At 47.2% G+C, this 23,937-nt stretch overlaps 2 protein-coding genes across 11 annotated transcripts in view; both read left to right on the plus strand.

Annotated features, from left to right (window-relative positions):
• The window catches only part of ATXN7L1 (ataxin 7 like 1), a 272,684-nt gene extending 258,888 nt beyond the window's left edge, over positions 1-13,796 (plus strand). For 6 of the 10 annotated variants that reach the window (XM_050782677.1, XM_050782675.1, XM_050782683.1 and 3 more), the window contains 4 exons: positions 117-422; positions 3,378-4,326; positions 7,602-7,676; positions 10,231-13,796. In XM_050782677.1, the coding sequence (XP_050638634.1) occupies positions 117-422; positions 3,378-4,326; positions 7,602-7,676; positions 10,231-10,272 (1,372 nt within the window). In that variant the 3' untranslated portion in view covers positions 10,273-13,796. The remainder of the gene's footprint in view (positions 1-116; positions 423-3,377; positions 4,327-7,601; positions 7,677-10,230) is intronic. The other 4 variants (XM_050782676.1, XM_050782678.1, XM_050782679.1 and 1 more) reach the window with 4 other exon arrangements.
• The window catches only part of EFCAB10 (EF-hand calcium binding domain 10), a 312,208-nt gene that overhangs the window by 260,807 nt on the left and 27,464 nt on the right, over positions 1-23,937 (plus strand). The window lies entirely within an intron of this gene.

Raw genomic sequence — 23,937 nt, forward strand, 5'->3', positions numbered from 1 at the left:
CTTTGCTCCCTGTGTTATGGAAGTGTCAACCCCGGACACGTGGAAGGAATGTGTTGATCTGTATTTCACTCCCTGGTGTCCTGTCAGCTCAAGCTCCATATTCCTTTCCTCCTCAGGCACAGAAACCCGAGCCACAGGGCATCAGGTCCCTCCCCCCTGTTCAGGACTTGCCTAACCAATCTGCTGTCACTGAGCAACATTGGGGCTGCCTGGGTGTCAACTCTGGAGAGCGTAGCACCCCGCTACCCTCTCAACCTCGCTGCCCAAACCCCAGGCCCCGGCGGGCCCGAACCTGGAGGGATGGCAGCCGATGGGGGCGTGGAAGACATTAGGAAGAAAAGGAACGGCCAAGACTCTTTTTTCTTTAACAAGCATTTAACTCTGCATCAGGAGCCGCCAACACAGTATTCTCTTTCAGCCAGGTCAGCATCTGGACCTCCATGCCACCTGGCAGGGGAGGTTGGGCACTGTCAGTAATTTATTTGCATCTGTGGGCTTTAGTGTGGGACTTCCCTGGGCCAGTGTGCAAAGCTTACACCAGGACACAGCCCAGCAAAGCTGAAATCCACTGTCATTTAGCACCTAGAAAAACACATAAGCTGTTTAGCCTCGGCGGGGAAGGGACTCCTGGGGACAGGGAGCTGCCACATGCCCCTCACCCTGTCTCTCCCCTGCCCTATCTTCCTTCCTGCCCTACTATCCCCTTTTGATTAGTGAGGCAAGAAAGGGATAGAAAGTGTGCCTAAAAAGAGCACCCATCCCAGTCCTGAGTGTCAGCCAGGTAAGATTTAGGACTTCAACTCTGCTACTCAGCACAAGTTGAAACGTGAATTTATACTAGTTAATTGGAAAATTATAAATTGAGACATTAAAAATGGATCCCATTCAGGCTGGGTGCGGTGGCTTACACCTGTAATCCCAGCACTTTGGGAGGCCGAGGCAGGTGGATCACAAGGTTAGGAGATCGAGACCATCCTGGCTATCACGGTGAAACCCCGTGTCTACTAAAAACACAAAAAATTAGCCGGGCATGGTGGCGGGTGCTGTAGTCCCAGCTACTCGGGAGGCTGAGGCAGCAGAATGGCATGAACCCAGGAGGCGGAGCTTGCAGTGAGCTGAGATTGCGCTGCTGCACTCCAGCCTGGGGAACAGAGCAAGACTCTGTCTAAAAAAAAAAAATGGATCCCATTCAAATTCATTGATTGGAATCCTCTCTAAATGAGCCATCTGGTATTTGTAAATAACTTTTTATTACAAGTAACTGCCAAACCTCTGCCCACATGTATTTCTATCTATACTTTAGTGGGTAAGCAAACGAGTCAAGGAAAGATGGAGTGGGTTGCCTGTAGTACCACAGCAAGGCAACAAAAGCACCCGGAAAGTTGGGAGGGGTCTCCCCCTCTAAGAAATGTTCCCTGCCCCTGTTAGGAAGGGGTTGTGCGGGGCCAGACAGTTCTAAGGATGTGTGTAGACATTTCCAATCTGATCATATGGGAGTCCTTGCCCACCATGCATAGTCCCTGACCATACGGATATGGTGCTGCTGAGAATCCACCTGCTCACCCATCCACCTACCCATTCATCCATCCATTCTTTCACTCATTCATTCATTGCAACAAGTATTTATAGGGCACCTTGCTGAGTGCCGACAGGATCTCTTACCTTCTTTAGGCTTGAGAGAATGTAAATTCTCAACGCCATCATGGCCGTTGTGAGTTTGGCAACATTTTTCTCTTATATTTGATCCCTTTGGTCTGACGTTTTCAAGGACAAGGATTCCTCTGGATTTTACCCTAAAGATGGATGTCACAGACTCCACCAAAGTGCAGGCCAAAAGCAGAATCTTCAGAGAGGAATGCTAGGAGAGACATTTATCTCTCAGCAGTGCCTCTTCCCAGAGTTCCCTGGCACCTGGTCCTGATGCTACAGCTGGGAGGGTGGCCTCCAAAGAAGAGAAAGGACGGTGTGAGGCCCTGTCTTGCATGTGTTCTAGCCCACAGGGGCACAGGCTCTGGGCCTGCTCATCTTCATGTGCTGCTTTCAAAGAAGGAAAGCTAGTTCCTAATCGCTAGTGAACCCCAGCTACAGTGAAAATGATTTGCCAGGGAAACCGGGAGAGGGAGCAAGGTGAGAAATGGGAAAGGAACAGCTTGAACACATTTACCTGGCTCCCGAGGACCATGTGCTTTCCTGCAAAATCAAGAACAAATGTCCCTGTGGCCGCTGTGCCTCCTCCCGGTCCCCAGAGTAGCAGCAGCAGCATCCCAGGCTGTAGGATGAAAGGAGGAGTCACTCCCAGCGCAAATCAAAAGATGGAGTTTGCAGGGAGGCCCCAAGAGTAAGCCACAGCCTAGTGCTGGCCTTGGCTCCAGGGAGTTTGCTGTGAGGCACCCCTCAAGCTCCAAGAAGACCAAAGAAGAAAACAGTGGGTTTCCCCTCCCCTCCTGTTTCTCTCCTCCTGTCCACATCCTACATTTATCTTCAGAACAAACTACAAATCCCTGATCTCCTTCTCTGGACACATGAGGGTCCCCACACTCACCTTTTCCTAACACAGGACAGGAAGACCTGCTAAAGCCACACCCCAGACAACTCCTCTGAGCAAGAGCTAAGGTAGAGTGGGCTGAATAGGAAAAAACAAAGCTAGTCCTGGGAATGGGCAACTTGCCATCCCACCATTCCCAAACCCCTCACCGTCCACGGCCCAGCCACCAGGAGCCAGCAGCCACGAGTCAATGTGGAAACGGCTCTCTATGGAGGGAACCAGAGGCTGCAGACAGCAAAGGCAGGAGGATGCTGGCCTTGGAGAGGGCCATTCCCCAACTGCCTCCAGCCCAGAGCAGGGTGAGGAAAGCCCCAAGAGTCCCTGGGCAGAAGCTGGAGTGGGTGGAGGGGGGAAGCTCTGGCCCCTGTGTCCAGGTAGCAAAGCCCTGTCCTCACATTTCTTACTTGCAACCAGGACCTACATGTGAAATGATCACTTCTCATTAAAAACCACCTTCATCGCTGCCAAAAAAAAGAGAGTTGTGGGGGAGGCGGGGTGGCGGTGGTTGAGAGAGAATACTGGGGAAATTTTTATTCTAAATAACATTGACCTTTTATTCATGAACCAAAATCAGGCCTTCTCCAGTAGCCAAGCCTGGAGAAAAGGATCTGAAAGGCTGAGTGTGATGAAAATTAGGTTGCTGGATGTTGCAATGGGGGGTGCCATAAGGAGGGGCCATGCTTCAGATTCTCCCATCCTTCAAGGCTCCATTCTCCATAGTCTGGTTCTGCCGGGGTGTCCTCTGGAGCCCTGATGCTCAAACGTCATCGAGCCTCCTAAGCAATGCCAACCCGGTGTCTCACTGATTCTTTCACTCTTCTCTCATATTTAGGAAGATCCCTCCTGCGGCAGATAGCCCCCTGCCCTCGCCAGCAGCCCACATCACCAACCCTGTTCCAGCATCCGTTTTGCAGCCTTTCAGCAACCCCAGTGCTGTGTATCTTCCTTCAGCTCCCATCAGCTCGAGGCTCACCTCTTCTTACATAATGACATCAGCCATGCTCTCAAACGCAGCTTTCGTGACATCGCCGGACCCGAGCGCCCTCATGTCCCACACCACAGCTTTCCCTCATGTGGCCGCAACCCTCAGCATCATGGACTCAACCTTCAAGGCCCCATCCGCCGTGTCCCCGATACCAGCTGTCATCCCTTCCCCATCCCACAAGCCATCCAAAACCAAAACCAGCAAATCCTCAAAAGTCAAAGACCTGTCCACCCGTAGTGACGAGTCTCCAAGTAACAAAAAGAGGAAGCCACAGTCTTCGCCTTCCTCCTCCTCCTCCTCCTCATCCTTGCAGACATCCCTCTCGTCTCCACTGTCAGGGCCTCACAAAAAGAACTGTGTTTTGAATGCCAGTTCTGCTTTGAACTCCTATCAGGCGGCCCCTCCCTATAACAATCTGTCTGTGCACAACTCAAACAATGGGGTGAGCCCACTCAGTGCCAAACTGGAGCCCTCAGGACGGACCTCGCTGCCCAGCGGCCCCGCGGACATAGTGAGACAGGTGGGCGCGGTGGGAGGCAGCAGTGACTCCGGTCCCCTCTCTGTGCCCTCCCTTGCGCTCCACGCAGGGGACCTCTCTCTGGCCTCACACAATGCTGTGTCTTCTCTGCCCCTCTCTTTTGACAAATCAGAAGGAAAAAAGCGTAAGAACTCAAGTTCTAGTAGCAAAGCCTGTAAAATCACTAAAATGCCTGGTATGAATAGCGTTCACAAAAAGAACCCGCCCAGCCTTCTCGCACCGGTGCCCGATCCCGTTAACAGCACCTCCTCTCGGCAGGTAAGGGACCTCCTGGCACCGCCTTCACCGGCTCTGGGGGGGCAGGGGGAGCTGGGCAGCGCCCCTGCTTAGCCAGGCGGCTCCAACAGGTAACACAAGCTTGACTCCTTTTCTCATTTTCCCCGAAGGCAGTTTTCACCCTCTGCTTTGAGAGCACTTTATTGAACAAGTACTTGATACCACACCCACTACGTGCTAGGCGCTATTTTCAGCACTTTACGGTTATTACCTCACTGAATCCGCATGACACCCCAGTGCAGTGGGTGCAGTTATCACTTCACAGATGAGTAAACTGAGGCACAGAGAGATTCTGAGTTCCCCACTCCACATCGGTCAGTTTTATCTTTTGAGGTTCTGAGGACATTGTCAGTAAAGAGTTCTGTTGCTAAGAAGTTTGATCTGATCTGTTGGAACCCCCTTAGGAAGAGCTTGAGACCCAGGCAGGTTAAATGCTGACCCGGGGTCCCACCTGGGAGTGGGAGCGCCTGTGCCTGGCTCCCAGGTGACTGTCCTTCCCACTTTCCTAGGCTGCCTCGACCCCCACCTCCTCCTGATAGAACTCTTTCCTTCCTAAAGGAAAACTGCAACTGCCACCAGCTGGCAAGGAAGTGTTCAATGCCATGGTACAGATAGGAGTGTGTATGGTGAGGAGGCTGAGAGAGTGTGGCGTGGTCTGAGAAGGATACATGTTTCTTTCCCTTGAGCTCTGTTCTCATCCCTGAGTCTAGTCCTTCTCCTCCGGCTGGGGGGACTACTTAGGAAAGCCCACCCCCACCTCCACCCCCACCCCAGCCTCTGGGGCCGGTTGGGCATATAGATAAGGGAGCAGACGTGGGGAAGGGCCCAGCCTTGGATTCTCTGCGGAGCCAGGTCTGACGAGGGCCAGGCAACCCGCCCGGGAGCCTGGACCCATCAGGGCAGTGTGTCCGGAGACCGTTACATGGAATCAAGGGAACCAAACCCCAAGCCCAACCCCACCTAGGGTTGAGGACTTTGGAGCAATGGGAGGCAGTTGTCAAGAGATATTTTAATGTTTTATGTCACCACTTACGAGACTTGTTATAACCTCACAAAGAGCACAGCCTGAGGGGGAGTCACAAATCACAAACACATGAGAAACAGCAAGTTTGGAACCCAAGGGCCAGACAAGCTGCAAACCGAGGCCAAGGTGAGAGGAGGGGGAGACACAGGTCCTCTTGCTTGAGCCGAGGGCACTGTTCTGACTCCCCACGGCCAGGGGTGTGAGGGAGGCGGGCCGGTACCCACAGGGCTCTCCCCGGAGGCTAAACTGCTGGTGGGTGTCACCATCAGGGCCCAGGATGGAGGACAGAGCCAAGGCCTCTCAAGCTTGAACGTGTACACGAATAACTCCGGGGGGCATGTGAACATTCTGATTCTCGGTCAGCAGACCTGGGCAGGGGCCTAGGAGTCTGCATTTCTGACAGTCTCCCAGGCCACATGGCTGCACAGGTTTGCAGGCCACACGTTGGACAGCAAGGCCGTGGTATCTCACTCATTTTAGATACAGTCCCAGCAGCTAACACGTAGGTGATGGGCGCTGTTCCAAGCACTTCAGGTGTATTAACTCATTTTATAATTACTTGCTGTTATTCCCCTTTTACAGATGAGTGAACCAAGGCACAGGAAGGTTAAGCAAGGCACCCAAAGTCACACAGCGAGTCAATAGTTAGGCTAGGATTTAAACCCAGGCATTTTGGCTCTGGAGTCTGGCCTCTTAGCCTCTGTGCCATTAACAGAGTCCCTCTGTGTTGAGTAGATGTGGCTCTGTTGATTCTTTGGTCTGCAGGACTGTAGGAAATGCTTAGTAAATGCCGAGTCAGCCAGAAGCAGTGGTGAAAGGAGCAGCCAAGTGCTCATCAGGAGGGAATTGGAAAACACGGATGCATTTAATGGCTGCCTTGGATCTGGTCAGCATTGGTTCTCTAATGCAGGTGGTACCTCGGTGCTTGTCACTAGGGCATTAAGAAAAGGCTTTATCACCAGTGATTTCCAAGTATTAAGGAAAGGCAAAGGCCCTTGGGATCTGTGTTAATTCTGCTAGGAGATCAGGGGTCAATGCATGAGATTGAGAAATCCAAGATAAACCTTTACTTTGGGAACAATTTGGAGATCTATTTAATTGTATCTGGTTGGTATAAGGCCAGAAGTTGCCACAGGGCTATTAAACGGAACAAAAATTAAGACTGTGAATGTAGCCAGGTGCGGTGGCTCTCACCTGTAATCCCAGCATTTTGGGAGGCCGAGGTGGGTGGATTATCCGAGGTCAGGAGTTGGAGACCAGCCTGGCCAACTTGTCTCTATTAAAAATACAAAAATTAGCCGGGCAGGGTGGCACGCACCTGTAATCCCAGCTACTCAGGAGGCTGAGGCAGGAGAATCGCTTGAACCCCAGAGGCAGAGGTTGCAGTGAGCCAAGATCATGCCACTGCACTCCAGCCTGGATGACACAGCAAGACTCTGTCTCAAAAATAAATAAATAAAATAATGTAAGGCAAATGTCTTTACATAAAGGCAAGTTAGTGGAGAAGAGGAGCAGTTTATAGGATGAAAGTTCAAGCTGCCTTTGCAGACTAGACAGGGACTGGTTAGTGCCTGGCATCAGCTTCCCCAAGGACCAGGCCCATTGTGTGAAGGACAGTCCCAGAGGAAGGGGAACGGCACAGTGGCCACACCCATATGCACAGCGTTCCTGTCCTCCCTCCATGTGAAGGAGAAGCCCAGCACCATCGTGCTATTTTCCTAAAGAACAGTCGCATGTGCGTTACATCTCCTAGCCAGGAAAACTGACCCAGCAAAAGATCCAGGTGTTTTATCTGCAGCCAGGTTGAGGGAGTCTGGGCTGGAAACGAGATGGGTTTGGGATGGAGGGTCAGAGGTGGATGAGCTGTGTGACCCTTTGGCCACAGGTAGAAAAGCCCAGCCTCTACTGAGTGAAGCTCCCAGGAGGGGCCAGGCTTCTCCACCTGATGCCTTCATCCTCATCCCTCCCTGTTGGGGTCCAGCCAGCTAGCGAGCAGTGTGAGGAGTCCTCACCATTCCACTTTAACTCTGGGAAGGAAAGGGCATCCCTCAAGGCACCCTCTGCAACATTTTCATTTCCTCTGCCACTTAAGATGGAAACACCAGTTCCAAGCCAATGTGAGGGAATGAAGCAGGCATTGTGCAGCCCTTCTTTCCCCTAGAACATGTGGCATCGGCGGGCACTTCCCAGGCTGGCTCAGGTGTCTGAGTGGGGCTTCAATGGTGTCTTTCAGGTTGGGAAAAATAGCAGCCTAGCTTTGTCACAATCCAGTCCTTCAAGTATATCTAGCCCAGGACACAGCCGACAGGTAAGTTGCTGGGGGCGGGGTGGGCTGGGGGTGGGGAGGCAAAAATTCATATGGTCATCAGCAGAGTGGAAAGAGTTTGGGCATTGGGGTCAGACCCTGATTCAAACCTCATCTGCAGTTAAGAGCATGGCTACCTGGCTTCCAAACCTAGGCCTTCTAGTTAGCTGTGTGCCCTTGGGCAAGTTACTTAACTTCTCTGTGCTTCCATTTCCTCCATCTATAAAGTGAGAATCATACTGGCCCCTACCGTCTATGGATTTTGTGAGGATTAGCTTATTGATGTAAAGCCTCTAGAAAATGCCTGGCACACAGTAAACCCACAAGTGTTAGCTATTATTACCAGCTGTACGAGCTTAGGCACATTACTTCTCTGAGTCTGTTGGTTTGTTTTTTCATTCATTAAAAGGCAAAATTGGTGCTTCCCTCCCAAGGCTATTGTGAATATTAAAGAAGATGATGTGGTTTAAAGCGACTTGCGGCCGGGCGCGGCAGCTCATGCCTGTAATCCCAACACTTTAGGAGGTTAAGATGGGTGGATCACGAGGTCAGGAGTTTGAGACCAGCCTGGCCAATATAGTGAAACACCGTCTCTACTAAAAAATACAAAAATTAGCCAGGCGTGGTGGTGCGTGCCTGTAGTCCCAGCTACTCGGGAGGCTGAGGCAGGATAATTGCTTGAACCAGGGAGGTAGAGGTTGAAGTGAGCCGAGATTGCGCCACTGCACTCCAGCCTGGGTGACAGAGTGAGACTCTATCTCAAGAAAAAAAAAAGCGGGAGGGACTTGCCAGCCAGGTGTGATGCCTCACACCTATAATCCCAGCACTTTGGGAGGCCAAGGCAGGGGGATGGTTTGAGCCCAGTAGTTTGAGACCAGCTTAGGCTTGAGACCCTATCTCTACAAAAAATTTAAATAGCCAGGCGTGGTGGCACATGCCTATAGTCCCAGCTATTCAGGAAGCTGAGGCAGGAGAATCACTTAAGTCCGAGAGGTTGAGGCTGCAGTGAGCTGTGATTGCACCTTGCACTCCAGCCTGGGCAACAGAGCAAGATCCTATCTCAAAAAAAAATTTTTTTAGGCCGGGCACAGTGGCTTATGCCTGTGATCCCAGCACTTCGGGAGACTGAGGCGGGCGGATCATGAGGCCAGGAGTTCGAGACTAGCCTTGCCCACATGGTGAAACCCCATCTCTACTAAAAATGCAAAATTAGCTGGGCGTGGTGGTGTGCACCTGTAATCCCAGCTACTCAGGAGGCTGAGGCAGGAGAATTGCTTGAAAAAAAAAATTTTTTTTTTTAAGAGGAGGGGGAGGCTTTGCCCATGGTATCTGTCCATCAGCACTCTCTCAAAAGCCTCTGGCGAACTACAGCCACCATTCAGGATGCAGTTTCATGGCAGCAGTATTCAAGGTAGACTTAGTAGTTTTTATAAACTTGAGGTATAAGAGTAGTTGATGTGTACGCCTGTGATAAATGATTTTCTCAATGGGGTGTGTGCATATGTGTCTAGGGCGGACAAGGAAGGATTTGGGGGTGGCTTTTGCCCCTTACACATGATTGGAAGATGTGTGGGTGTGCGTGTGTGTATAACTGTGTTGTTATGTTGCCTTAGATGTGCCGCATGTTTTGTAGACACCAAATAGAAAAATATCTACGTGCCTGTCTGTATTTTGCCCTTTGGGATTTTCTCACACATTTTGGGTCAAGTTTGGGTAAAGATTATGGGGAAATGGTTTTTGTATCCCCAGGCCAGGGAGAGTCTCCTCACCATTTTGAGCCGTTTTTGTGCCAGAACACTTGCAGCTCATCATGTGTGCTGGGGCGGGGAGGCACGTTTACACGCAGACTGTCAGCCTCTGTTGATGATTCCTCTTGCACCCTCACCAAACACGGCTTGCATGTGCCTATATCTCCGGCTACACCTGCTGGGAACCCAAAACGCTGGCAATCAGCCCTGACAAACACAATAATGGCCACCACTTGTTTAGCACTCTCTGCCTGCAGAGAGAGGGCTGTGTGCCATGTCCTTTACACACACTACACACATTTAAACCTTTTCACAACCCTGTGAGGGACAAGATGATTACAGATGAAGATGGCTACACTAAGAAGCCAAGTAACTTGAACCCAAAATCTCTCTTTCCAAAGCCCGTATGTTTAACCCAACACTAGACTCCTTCCTGAGATAATTTGCTGTGTCCTCTGTAAGTTAGGTAGGAAAAGGTAAACTAATGGAGAACAAAAATGAAGGCATCAATTATTCTCTCCACTCTCCCACAGAGGCCTCCCAGGAATGTCCGTGGCATTCGTCCTTGTGTTTTCCTCCACAGTGAGGACCTCTGTGACTGCCTTACACGCATGGATCCATCACCTCATTTGCTATTGGGTCCTTTAGATCCATCATCTCATTTGCTATTTCAGCTGCCCTTTGCCAGATACGGGAGGTGGGATATTGTCCTCTCTATTATAGATGAGAAAACTGAGGCTCCATCCTTGAATTCTCATGGGTAATCTCAATTGTACGGTTTTGAAACAAGTTTTTCTTTTCTTTCCTAGAAGAACACAAACAGAACGGGCAGGATAAGGACTCTTCCATAACAAGACTATGAAGCCACTTCCACACCAATTCCAGGCCACCTAATCCCATCCCAGGAGGCCACAGGGAGGAGGAGGGAGGGGAGTGGGCTGGAGGGAGAGTCTGTTTTCTGTGTACTCCCAGTGACTCTGGCCTTTCTTCTTCTTTTTTAACTGACCAATTTTTAGTTTTAAAGAAAAAGGCAAAAGAACGTGAATTTGAGATTTACAGAAAACAGTTCCAGTGTTTGGTTTCCGTTGTCTTTTCTTTCATTTGCCATGTTTTTATATTCTTCCAAATTTGGGGTCATTCTCCTAGCTCCTGATGCTGCTACTGTACCATCCTTTTGCTCCAGCCATGACAGTAGACATTGCAGAATGTTGGTTCAGGTTGGCATGCTCTAAAGCTCCTGAACTTCAGCACAGGCAGAGCCCTTTTTCTTCCTGTCCTCTCCACACGATCCCTTCCGTCCCCACATCTGCCACTCTCTGGGTCCTCACTGACCTTCAAAGGACCTGGCTCTCCTAAGATCCCCTCAGGACTGCCAGCAGGGAGAGGGGACTTTGCTGGGGAGGAGCTGAGAGTGGAGAGTTGGAGGGTGGGTGGGGTTCCCTCATCGGGTTTCCACAGCCCACCATGGCTGGAGCCAAATGCTAGAAGCAAGATTGAGAACAGTGGCCATTTAGTCATGTGGTTTACCTAATACCACTGGCCAGCTGTGCAGCTCAGAAAGGATAAACCAGTCAGGGACAGGGGCCAGAACAGGTTTGGGAAGGTGGCAGCAAACAGAGCATGGTGGCTAGGAGATGACCCCTAAAAAAAAACTGGGGACTGTGGTGGTCTGAGCTGGTCAGGAATCTACAGAATCCCTTCCAGGGATCAGTGTGCCCATGCCCACAGCAGGGTGAGCTAGGAGGGAGAAATCCCAGGAAAAAGGTCATGAGAACCCAGAAAGCCACTCCATGAGGAGGCACAGTGACCACAGCTGCTAAAGGTTCTTAGGCTGCCTTCCTGGGCTAGGAAGAGCCCTCCAGGGAGAGCTTCTGCAAAAGGGTATGTGTCACACCTTTTGTGAGAAGAAATAATAGCATTTCCCACCCACCCCCATGCCCTGGGCCACAGGGACCTGGTGGGATCAGCACACCCATGGATCAGCTTTTGCTGTGTTAGAGACAGCCATCCCCAAGAAGGAATGGTAAGGACAGCCACTGCTCAGTGAAGAACAGCCATTTGGAAGAGCCATGCTGGAGCCCTGCAGCCATAGAACTATTCACACTGGAGTTTTGAAAAAAACAGCAATACCGTCAGCTCTAGTAGGGAATCATAATCAGGAAAGGAATTCACAACATAAAATAGGTGTTCTGTGCTATTAATCATGTAACTTTGCATACGATGTATAGCAGAGATACTGGGAGGCTTTGTTTCATCCCTAAATCAGAAATGAATGCTAGTTTCACAGCTGGGCAGAACCCTCATCCCCAACCAAAAGTTTTCCTTTTCTTTCGCATTCCCCCAACCCAAAGATCAGACCACTGTTAGGTTTCACCACACAATTGGAATTGCAAAGACGGGAGGTAAATGGAGTGATTTGCATCAATGGAATTGCACTGACAGTGAGTGTTTCATATAGGATTACTAAATTTTTTCATACGAAATGATTTTTTTAAAAATCAGGAGTTGATATTAAGTACCAGGACATTAGTTCGGATGATTTCATTTTTATTTCTGCAGTGTTAAAAGTGCACTTATATGCTGGTTTATTTACGTCTTGGGGAAAGAGACTGCAAAGTGAAGGGACGATTGTTACTTTTTCTTTTTTAAAAAAAAAAAGTTAAGGCAGATTTTAAGACTTAGAAATGTTTAAGAAATTATAAACAAGGTTAGACCCTTTGAAAAAAAATTTAGAAGATATTCTTAAAGTAAATTTTTATAGTGTTAATTTTGTAATAATTTATGTTTTACTATATTGCAGAGCTAACTGACCAGAATAGTTTCAGAAACAATATGAAACTTAGGAAAGTTTAAGCAATGTTTATATTTTTAAACTGTTCTTTGAATTATGTTTTTATTGTACATTTCTTCAGATTGAAAAGTATGTACATATCTTTGTTATTTTTGCACAATTTTGTCCTGTTGGGTTTCAGAGGTCTGTTGTTTTTTATAATTTATTTTGAGTTGTAAAACTTGCAGGAGTAAAAACAAAACAAAATCTCCGCAACAAAATAACCCTCTGATTTATAAACTCTTATGGTCAAAGAGGGAAAACAAAGGTTGAGAGATTAAGTGGCTGCTTCTGAGAAATAATGTCTCAAGGACTAAAGGAGCAATTCAATAGGTTTAGACATTGTAGCTCTCTACATCTTGAATTGGAAGCTGGAATAAAGAGCCCCCCCACCCCCCACCCCCTCATCGAATGCTGCTTACTTTGTCAAAAGACTGGCTATGACCAAGGTGAGGACATTTCTGGAAAACTGGGCAAAAAGGGAAAGCCCACGGTATTCTTCCTTTGCAACCAACCACAGGTTTACTTTACAGTGATGTATTAAAAACTTGCAGCTTGAAAAACGGAATACAAATAAAAGGTTCTTTTTGGGTTTGTCTTAATGGAGTTAAACTGGAGCAGCCTATAAAACATTTTTAGGGTGATGTCCTCTGGGTCCTTCTGTTCTGCACACCCACTCAGTCTTCTCTCCCAGCCCCTTGACTGCACACACCCCTCTTTGCCTGAAGATCTCCTGACTTGTCGCCAGCCATAGAGGCTCGAAAGCTCTGGTTGTTAAGCATAACGCAATGCATAGACCTGTCAGCCATAAAAAAAGAAGAAAAAAAAAAAGAAAAAAAGAAAAAAAAAGCGACTTGGATAACTTGTATGCCTTCTTTTGTATCAATGTACCAATTGTAAATAACGCTGATCAACCTTTGTAGAGAATAGTTTATACAGCATATTCTATTATTGCTGATTCTCAGTGAACTCTTGTTTTAAAAAAGGAAAAAAAGAAATTTTCTATTTACACCTTATATTTTGTTATGCTGTCGGCCCATGGCACTTTAACAAAACTCTGTGGGTTTTACGTAGCTGGTCAGTCATGGGGTATATTAAATAACTGTTGTTGCACAGACAAGAATTTGCACCTGCTCATTTGTCCTTTCCTACTACCGATTTTAGAATATTTTCCAGAAAAATTTTGAAGAAAGCATGTCCAATCATTCTAAACAAATGCCACACTTGTGGAGTGGGTTTCTTTTCTACAATCCATATTTTGTAACACTAAGTATTTTCCTTCTTCGTCCCGCACCTTTATGTATTAGCACTATCAGATAGAGTTCATTCCATGCCTGTGATATTGTAAGCAGAATAAATGTCTAAAGTAGGTGTAAATAGTAAATTCTATGGCTTACAGTTTTAAAAGGAAAGAACAAACATGTATCTATTGATACTGCCATGGTTCCTCACCAGGCCTGGAAATATTCTCCAGTAAGCGATTGTATTTTTTTTTTCGCTTTTTTTTTTTTTGTAACATGGCTTTGTAAATAAAATAATTTATATGTTTGTAAAACAAAGTCTTCGGGTTTTCATAAAATTTAAATTTTTGATATTTCTCTTTTTTTTTTTTTTTTTTTTTGCGGGGGTAAAGTATTGTCACCAGAAGAGCCTTCCTGCTAGACCTGTGTTTGAGGCAGGAGACGACTGTGGATTCATTCAGCGAGTACTTGGAGAGCACCGTCTCTGTGCCTGCCCCTGAGCCAGGCGCTCCATGCTCAGGGGTGAGAAACACGATCCCAGCTGCTGTCTGGAAGCAACCCAGTGACGGGGAAAGCAAATAAATACACACATGGTCAGATGAGTAATTACAGATTGTGGCAAACGCTATGGTGGAAAGAACTGAATTCTGTGAGAGAAAGTAACAGGAGAAGCGTTTAAGATGGAGAGGGGACAGCCGTCAGGAAGTTCTCTCTGAAGAAGTGATCTGAAGGCAGGACGCCTAAAGAGCATCCATTGTGGACAGACCCCAGGGGCAGAGAGATGGACAGAGGGCAGGGACGAGGCCACAAAAGGCCTTTAGGGAGTTTGAATTGTGTGTCAGATTCAGTGGGAATCCTTGGAAGGGCTTTAAGGAGGACCGCGGTACTGTGATCTGTTGAAAGGGCACTCTAGCCACTGTGTGGTGGATCAGTGGGAAGCTATTGCAAGAGACAAAGTGAAGGAGAACATCAGTGTGATCGAAAGATGATGACAGTAACTATAAAGAGAAGTGTGTGCCAGCCTGGGCAATACAAAGAGACCCTGTCTCAAAAAAAAAAAAAAAAAAAAAAAAATTAGCCGGGCATGGTGGTGCGCAACTGTGATCCCAGCTATTTGGCGGGCTCAGGCGGGAGGATCACTTGAGCCCGGGAGGTAGGTCAAGGTGTTACCCGTGGAAGGTTTCCAAGTTACTGGTGGCAAATCCATATGTATCTGCAGCAACCTCAGTTCTTGCCTCCTCAGAAGAAAGAATTCAACTGGGGCATAAGGCAGAAGAAGAGATGGAGGCAAGTTTAAGAGCAGGAGTGAAAGTTTATTAAAAAGCTCTAGAGGCTGGGCGCAGTGACTCACACCTGTAATCCCAACATTTCAGGAGGCCAAGGCAGGTGGATCCCCTGAGGTCAGCTTGGGACCAGCATGGCCAACGTGGTGAAACGTCGTCTCTACTAAAACTACAAAAATGAGCTGGGCATGGTGGTGCATGTTTGTAATCCCAGCTACTTGGGAGGCTGGGGCAGGAGAAGCACTTGAACTCGGGAGGTGGAGGTTACTGTGAGCCGAGATTGCACCACTGCACTCCAGCCTGGATGAAGGAGTGAGACTCTGTTCCGAAAAAAGATTAGCCGGGCATGGTCGTATGTGCCTGTAATCCCAGCTAGAAGTCAGGAGGCTGAGGCACAAGAATCACTTGAACCTGGGAGGCAGAGGTTACAGTGAGCTGAGATCACGTCACTGCACACCAGCCTGGGCAACAGAGCGAGACACCATCTCAAAAAAAGAAAAGAAAAGCTTTAGAGCAGTAAGGAAAGGAAAGAAGGAAAGTACAACTTGGAAGAGGACCAAGCAGGCAACTTGAGAAACCAAGTGTGCATCTTGACCTCTTGACTTGGGGGTTTTATCCATTGGCCTACTTCCAGGATCTTGCGTTACTTCTCCCCACTGCTGAGATCTTATTGGGAAGCGGCTGATAGTTTCAGGTGTTTTCTGTTAGGAGACTGCCTTTGCCTGGCACCACTGTGACCAATTATTACTTTAGAGAAACAGTTAACAACTGCCTGACCACCCCCTGAGGGCCACCCAACTCTCCTGGTGTGTGGGGAGTGAGGGAGCTCTCTCCTGCCCTGCCCATGCCTAATTAGATACCCACTGTAACAAAGGTTGCAATGAGCCATTCTCACACCACTGTGCTCCGACCTGGGCAACAGAGACCCCATCTCAAAAAAAAAAAAAGAAAAGTGGATTCAAGATATATGTATTTTAGATATGAAATTGACAAGATTTGTTTAGGTAAAGAATGACTTGGCCAGGCACGGTGGCTCAAGCCTGTAATCCCAGCACTTTGGGAGACCGAGTCGGGCGGATCACGAGGTCAGGAAATCGAGAACAGCCTGGCTAACACAGTGAAACCCCGTCTCTACTAAAAAAATACAAAAAAAAACTAGCCGGGCGAGGTGGCGGGCGCCTGTAGTCCCAGCTACTCGGGAGGCTGAGGCAGGAGAATGGTGTAGACCCAGGAGGCGGAGCTTGCAGTGAGCTGAGATCCGGCCACTGCACTCCAGCCTGGGTGACAGAGCAAGACTCCGTCTCAAAAAAAAAAAGAATGGCTCGCAGGTCTCTGGTAGAGCAATTATGTTGGTTGGAGATGTCATTTCTTCAGATGTGGAAAACCAAAAGAGAAAGAGGCTTTTTGAGGGGCTGGCAGCAAGAGGGTTTGTTGAAGATCGGAAGCATACTGGGCACGGTGGCTCACACCTGTGATACCAGCACTTTGGGAGGCCAAGGCAGGCAGATCACTTGAAGTCAGGAGTTCGAGATCAGCCTGGTCAATGTGAAACCTCGTCTCTACTTTTAAAAAAAAAAAAAAAAAACACATTGTTGTGATTACCTGAGAGAATGTAAAGGGAGAAAAGAAGAGAGATTGGGTAGAGCCAGAAAGCTATCAGGGAACCCTAAGATGAAGCCCTTCAAAGCAAAGAGTGACCCCAGCAGAAAGTGGTTCCCTAGAAGCCAGGACTGTACATGTTTTGGGGAAGGAGCAGTTAGCTGAACCAAGTGTTGCTGCAAAGTGGAAGACAGGGATGGCGGCGTGTCTAGGGCTTAGCAACATGGCGGTCATTGGTGAATTATTAGTTTCCTAGGGCTACCATGACAAATGACCACAATATGCTGGTTTAAAGCGACATACATCTATTCTCCCATGATTCTGGAGACCAGAAGTCCAAAATCAAGGTGTCCGCAGGCTGCATTCCCTCCCAAGGCTCTAGCAGAAAATCCTTCCTTGCCTCTTCCAGCTTCTGGTGACTGCTATCCTTGGCTTCCCTGACTTAGAGACACAACCCTCAAATCTGCTTCCACATTCACATGGCCCTCTCTCCTGTTTCTCATATGTCTTAAATCTCCCACTGCCTTTCTTTCACAAGGACACCTGTTATTAAACTTAATGCCCACCCTAAATCCTGGATGATCTCATCTGGAGATGCCTAACATCCACAAATTCTGTTTTTCCAAATAAGGTCACACTGGCAGGGTCTGGGGGTTAGGACATATCTTTTGGGAGCCACTATTCAACATATCACAGTGGCCTCAGGAAAACAGGTGTGACAGAGTAGAGTTGGCATGGGAGGATGGAGCGTGGGCAAAGCCAGACTGGAGTGGTTTGGAGGGTGCATGAGAGCTAAGCAAGGGAATTCCGTGTGCAGACAGACAAATCCTAAGAAGTTTAGACAGCCCGAGGGAGGCTTTGGATTTTGTGGTTTTTGTTTTGTTTTTCGAGGGAGGAGAGACCAGATTATAATCCATATGCTGGTAAGACTGAGGTAAATAGGAGAGGGAGAGGTTAAGAAAGCAAGAGAAAGAGGTGTGGTATGATTAGGCTTTGTGTCCCCACACAAATCTCATCCTGAGTTGTAATCTCCAGAATCCCCACCTGTTAAGGGAGAGACCAGGTGGAGGTAATTGAATCATGGGGACGGTTCTCCCATGTGAGTTTCCTGATAGTGAGTGAGTTCTCACGAGATCTGATGGTTTTATAAGGGGCTCTTCCCTCCCACCCCCGCGTTCACTCAGGCACGTCTCCTTCTTGCTGCCTTGTGAAGAATGCGTCGTGCTTACCCTTCGCCTTCCACCATGATTGTGAGTTTCCTGAGGCCTCCCCAGCCATGCTGAACTGTGAGTCAATTAAACCTCTTTCCTTTAGAAATTACCCAGTCCCAGGTAGTTCTTTTTTTTTTTTTTTTTTTTTTTTTTTTTTTTTTTTTTTTTTTTTGAGACGGAGTCTCGCTCTGTCGCCCGGGCTGGAGTGCAGTGGCCGGATCTCAGCTCACTGCAAGCTCCGCCTCCCAGGTTTTACACCAGGTAGTTCTTTATAGCGGTATGAAAACAGACTCATACAGGATGATTTAAAAGAGAGTTATCTGACTAAAAAAAAAAAAAAAAAAAGTCCTTGAGATGGCAGGAGGGAGATACTGGCCTTTGTAGAAAGAGGGACACCTCTAAGGTAATGGGAAGGAAGTCAGCTCATAGATTTATTACTGGGAAGATGAGGGAATGCCCGGCTGATGGCTTCCATTTTCTGAGTGACCATGAGGCAAGAAGAATGTGTATGAGAGCTTGGGAGAAGTTTGAGAAAAGTAAAGAAATAATTAACAGCTGGGCTTAGTGGTTCACACCTGTAATCCTAGCACTTTGGGAGGCCAAGGCAGGTGGATTGCTTGAGTCCAGGAGTTCAAGACGGCAACATGGCGAAACCCCACCTCTATTAAAAAAAAAAAAAAAAAAAAAAAAAAAATTAGGGATGGTGGCAAGTGTCTGCAGTCCCACTGGGAGGATTCTTTGAGCCCAAGAGTTCAAGGCTGCATTGGGCTATGATCAAGCCACGGCACTCCAGCCTGGGTGACAGCGCGAGACTCTGTCTCAAAAGAACTAAATTGCCAGACAGTGCTGAGAGCACATTTAAGATTCATAATCTAAGGTCCTGACATGGAGAAGATCATCTTGGGGAGTGGTTGGAGTGCCCGAAGAGCAGAGCAAGGCCACTCGGAGTCAAAGCTGTCATGCAAACTAAGGCAGATTTTTTGCCATTTTGCCTCAGTCCCAAGTGAATATTTTCACTATGGTGCAGAACAGAAAACCAGAGGAAGCAGAACTGAAACTTGACACATAGTAGGCACGTTGAATAAATGTTTATAAAATTGTATTGCCCACCATCACAAAACGGCAGTGTGGCACTTCCTGCACCAAGGAATTCTTTTGCCCACCAGTTCGCTGAGAGCCTTGTCTGTGGCTGGCAGTCCGTCACTGTGCACTGGCCTGGGTAACATCAAGCTCTGTTGTGAAAGGGGCCTATACGTTCTGTTTTTTCCAAAGCCAGAACTCTGCGAAGCCTCTTACAAAACTAGTCATAGGCCTAGAAGAACCATAGGAAGCTAGCTGGAAGTGATCTTAACTGTAGAACCCTCTGCTACAGGTGAGACAGCTTATTTTTGGTTTCGTAAGGGACTTTTTTTTGAGACAGTGTCTCACTCTGTCGCCCAGGCTAGCACAATCAGGGCTCACTGCAACCTCGACCTCCTAAGCTCAAGTGATCCTCCGGCCTCAGCTCACCGAGTAGCTGGGACCACGAGTGCATGCCACCACACCCAGCTAACTTTTTGTATTTTTAGTAGAGATGGGGTTTCACCATGTTGCCCAGCCTGGTCTCAAACTCCTGTACTCGAGCTGTCCACCCTTCTTGGCTTCCCAAAGGGCTGGGATTACAGGCATGAGCCACTATGCCTGGTCAAGACTGAGACAGTTCAAATGAGGTACTAAGACCTCACAGCTGGCTGTTGGTCAAGCCTAATTGTTCTTTCAACACAGTGCTCTTTCCATTGTACTTCATTTCCTCCTGTAGAAAGAAACTCTACCAGCCAGGCGCAGTGGCTCACACCTATAATCCCAGCACTTTGGGAGGCCGAAGTGGGTGGATCACTTGAGGTCAGGAGTTCAAAACCAGCCTGGACAACATGGCAAAAACCCATCTCTACTAAAAACACAAAAATTACTTGGGCGTGGTGGCATATGCCTGTAATCCCAGCTACTTGGGAGGCTGAGGCAGGAGAATCGCTTGAATCCGGGAGGCGGAGGTTGCAGTGAGCCGAGATCTTGCCACTACACTCCAGTCTGGGTGACAAAGCAAGACTCTATCTCAAAAAAAAAAAAGAAAAAGAAAAAAGAAAACTCTACCCACAGACTGTTCTTCCTATACCACTGTGAGTATTTCCATAAAGGTGTTTAAAAATTCAATGTGTCAGCCAGGCACGGTGGCTCATGCCTGTAATCCCAGCACTTTGGGGGGCCAAGGCGGGTGGATCACCTGAAGTCAGGAGTTCAAGACCAGCCTGGCCAACATGGTGAAACCCCATCTCTACTAAAAACACAAACTAGTCAGACGTGGTGGCAGGCACCTGTAATCCCAGCCATTTGGGAGACTGAGGCAGGAGAATCTCTTGAACCCAGTAGGCAGAGGTTGCAGTGAGCTGAGATTACACCACTGTACTCCAGCCTGGGTGACAGGGTGAGACTCCATCTCAAAAAAAAAAAAAAAAATTCAATGTGTCCTCTAGTTGGTTTACTTAGGTTTTTATTTTACTAAAATATTTTTCTCCTTTTTGTTTTTTTCCATTGAGCAATAACTACTTGCCTAATGGATTATTTCTTGCGTTCTGATCTCATTGAGGCTATTCAGAGCAGCAGGTTTTAAGTTCCCATGTTTCTGATAAAGTTCCCAGGAATGTATTTTAATAAGTTTATTTTCTATTCATCACATCTTCATAAGCCATTCAACTAGAAAAGTAAATGAAGAAGATGCAAAGAAAGCTGAATGCCTCAAAAACCAAATCAATCCTATTCAAGCCTGAATCACTGGAGAATCACTGTGGGAAGCTTGCAGCAGCTTGGAGGTGCTGCATTTATTGAGATAATTCAAAACTTGAATCTGATCTAAGGTCATTAACTTTGGGAAGGTTCTTCATTTTTTAAATGGTGGGACTTTTCTGGGTTTCCCCTTCAGCCATCAAATATTTTTAGTAAATTTGTAAAGCAGACGGCATCATCACAAAAGTGTTTGCTTCCTTTGCAACCTGAACAAGTACTGAGAAAGCTGCTATTAAAATAGGAGCTTCTCCAGCATGGGCAACATGGCGAAAACCTGCCTATACCAAAAATACAAAAATTAGCCAGGCATGGTGGCACGTGTCTGTAGTCTCAGTTACTCAGGAGGCTGAGGTGGGAGGATGGCTCGAGCCTGGGAGGTGGAGGTTGCCATGAGCCAAGGTTACGCCACTGCACTCCAGCCTGAGCAACAGAGAGACTCTGCCAAAAAAAAAAAAAAAAAAAATTAGCTGGGCACAATGGCTCATGCCTGTAATCCCAATACTTAGAGAGGCCAAAGTGAGTGGATCATTCGAGGTCAGGAGTCCGAGACCAGCCTGGCCAACATGGTGAAGCCACGTCTCTACTAAAAATACAAAAATTAGCCAGGCGTGGTAGCACGTGTCTGTAGTCCCAGCTACTCAGGAGGCTGAGGCAAGAGAATCGCTTGAACCTGGGAGGCAGAGATTGCAGTGAGCTGAGATCACTGCACTCCAGCCTAGGCAACAGAGCAAGACTCCATCTCAAAAAAATAATAATAATAGCTTCTAAAGTCTGTATTAGAATTTTCATTTTCTCTCAACCCACTTCACTTATTGATTTCATAGCCAAACTTTAGTCCCCTTGGTATCCCAAAAATCTCTTCCATGTTCCTCAATCTAAACACGACTTGCAGGTTGGGGGAGAAGGGTAATGATTCTTGCATATTATTGGAATAGGGCAAAGCAGAGCCCCAGGGAACAGAAGGACATGGGCAGTGAAAATCTCGGGGATCCTGGAGCTTATCTTTTGGGAAGAATCAGAGGCAGCTTTTTGTTTTCAATTTGTACATGTCTTTTGGTTCTGTACAACTCAGTAAACTGAGAACATTTTGACATGGGCTAGATGTTCCACATGGAGAAGAGGACCAGTTGACTCTGCTGTAGGACAGACCCAGAGAGGGAGCCTCCAAGTCTGTACTCACCTTCCAGCACTGGGAGGATGTTCCTGCCAGGCCCATGCTGAGCCCAGCATTGTTTAACATTTTAATTAATGAATTGGCATTCAAAGTAACCTTGGTGAATGAAAGCCATGAATACAAACAGACTGATAAATAGAACAGTGGTTACCTTTGGGGGGCACAAGAGAGATTTCCGCAGTGCTGGAAATGCTCTGTATCTTGACCTGGGAGCTTGTTAAATGAATCTAATCACTTGTGAAATATTTATGAGGTTATATACTTAAGATATGTTCATTTTATTCACTCTTAAATTTGAAAGTTTATACACACACAAAAGGTAAATGGTAGACTTAGAGTGATAATTATCTTATCAGAAAGAAGAAAGTTAAAGTAGTTTGAGGAGAATATTGATGAGAAGCCCATATTCTCCTCCCATCTCCCAGAGGCAGTAGGTACCACATAGGAGGGGGTGCAACAAGATGTTGAAAATGAAGAAGAAGGGCCTGTAATCCCAGCACTTTGGGAGGCCGAGACGGGCGGAGTTTGAAAGTCTCTCTACTAAAAAATACACATGAGTGGCGGGCGCCTGTAGTTGTTGGGAGGCTGACCCCCAGTCCAAGTCCCTCCGTTCAAAATGAAGAAGGGAGTTTGAAAGTCTCCATGTGCAGCCCCTTCACCTGTGCAGCCCAGTGGTGACTTCCCCCAGCCCCTAGCAGGGAACTGGAGGGTTATTTTCTGAAGAAATTAAATGGAACACTCAGAGGTTCAGGATTCAAGGATACCAGACCTATTTTTAAATTTTTTTTTTTTTTTTTTTTTTTTTTTTGAGACGGAGTCTCGCTCTGTCCCCCAGGCTGGAGTGCAGTGGCGCGATCTCGGCTCACTGCAAGCTCCGCCTCCCGGGTTCACGCCATTCTCCTGCCTCAGCCTCCCGAGTAGCTGGGACTACAGGCGCCCACAACCGCGCCCGGCTAATTTTTTGTATTTTTAGTAGAGACGGGGTTTCGCCGTGGTCTCGATCTCCTGACCTTGTGATCCGCCCGCCTCGGCCTCCCAAAGTGCTGGGATTACAGGCGTGAGCCACCGCGCCCGGCTATTTTTAAATTTTTAATTAAAAATTATAAAGCATTACAAAATAAGTTACCAGTTGCCTGGGCCTCCCCATAATCCAATTGAATCAGCATTTATAGAGGGAGCAGGAATCCAGGCATCTGTATTTACATGCTCTTCAGGTAATTTATCATACCCTTAGAAAATAAATGAAAGTAACAAAGGAAACAAACTAACAAAAAATAGAGGCCAGGCACAGTGGCTCACAGTTGTAATCCAAAACTTTAAGAGGCTGAAGCAGGAGGATCGCTTGAGCCCAGGAGTATGAGACCAGCCTGGGCAACATAGCAAGACCTTGTCTCTATTTTAAAAAAGAAAGAAGAAATATATGGGAGCCATTAGGTAATCTTACCTTCATGTTTACCAAAGGACAGTGTTTGGCCCTGCGCTTCGAAGCTTAAGGAGACTGGGTGGATGCAGGACCAGAGAAAAAGTGATAAAAAATAATTGATTACAGTGAAAACTTGTGGAATCTATTTCTCTGGAGATGGTTAAAAAGGGAATGCCTGGGATGTCTTTAAAAGCAATCTGCTTCAATTTTCCAAGGGAGATTTTGTATTGTAAAGCTTGGTGTGGATTACCATATGGGTTACATTGACATTCTGGGGCTTTTTCATTCCAAAAATATGTATATTTCATATTTCTGTGAACATCGAATTTGTCTTTAGAGATCACCTTAAAATTCCAAGAGGGAAGGACCTGGGCTGTCTTGTTCCGTGTTGTTCAGTTCCTAAATAGTGTCAGGCATACAGTTGGCATACAACAAACGATTGTTGAATGAACAATGAAGGAGCTGGTAAATGTGAAACAACAGCCTTTGGGGGGCGAGACGGAAAGCATGTGTGAATTTCTGTGACAGAAATATGCCCACCATGGCTAATATGAAGCTAGCAGCAGCCTGTCCTCACTGAACGCAGAGCTGAGAAGAGACACCGTCGGTACTCCTGAGGCTGTGCAAACCAGCTCCAGTATACTGCCGATTCCGTCCAATGCGGCAGCTAGACTGCGACCAGCAATACTATATTAATTCATGTTCGACTGTGTGAAATAAGGTATCCCCTAAAGCCAACGATGAGAACTTGGCTGTCATTTGAAAGTGACCGACACTCAATACTAAAAATTTTACCATTTTTAACTTTTAACCATATTTCTGCTTGAAAAGGGTATTCAGGCAAAGTGATGTCTTAGTTTCAAAAATAATATATGACTAATTATCTGTCTTTCTCATATAAGAGATCCCCACTCTGTGGGCTATGCTCCAAATGT

This window comes from Macaca thibetana, chromosome 3 (genome assembly GCF_024542745.1).
Source record: "Macaca thibetana thibetana isolate TM-01 chromosome 3, ASM2454274v1, whole genome shotgun sequence".
In the NCBI taxonomy this organism is placed as follows: Eukaryota; Metazoa; Chordata; class Mammalia; order Primates; family Cercopithecidae; genus Macaca; species Macaca thibetana.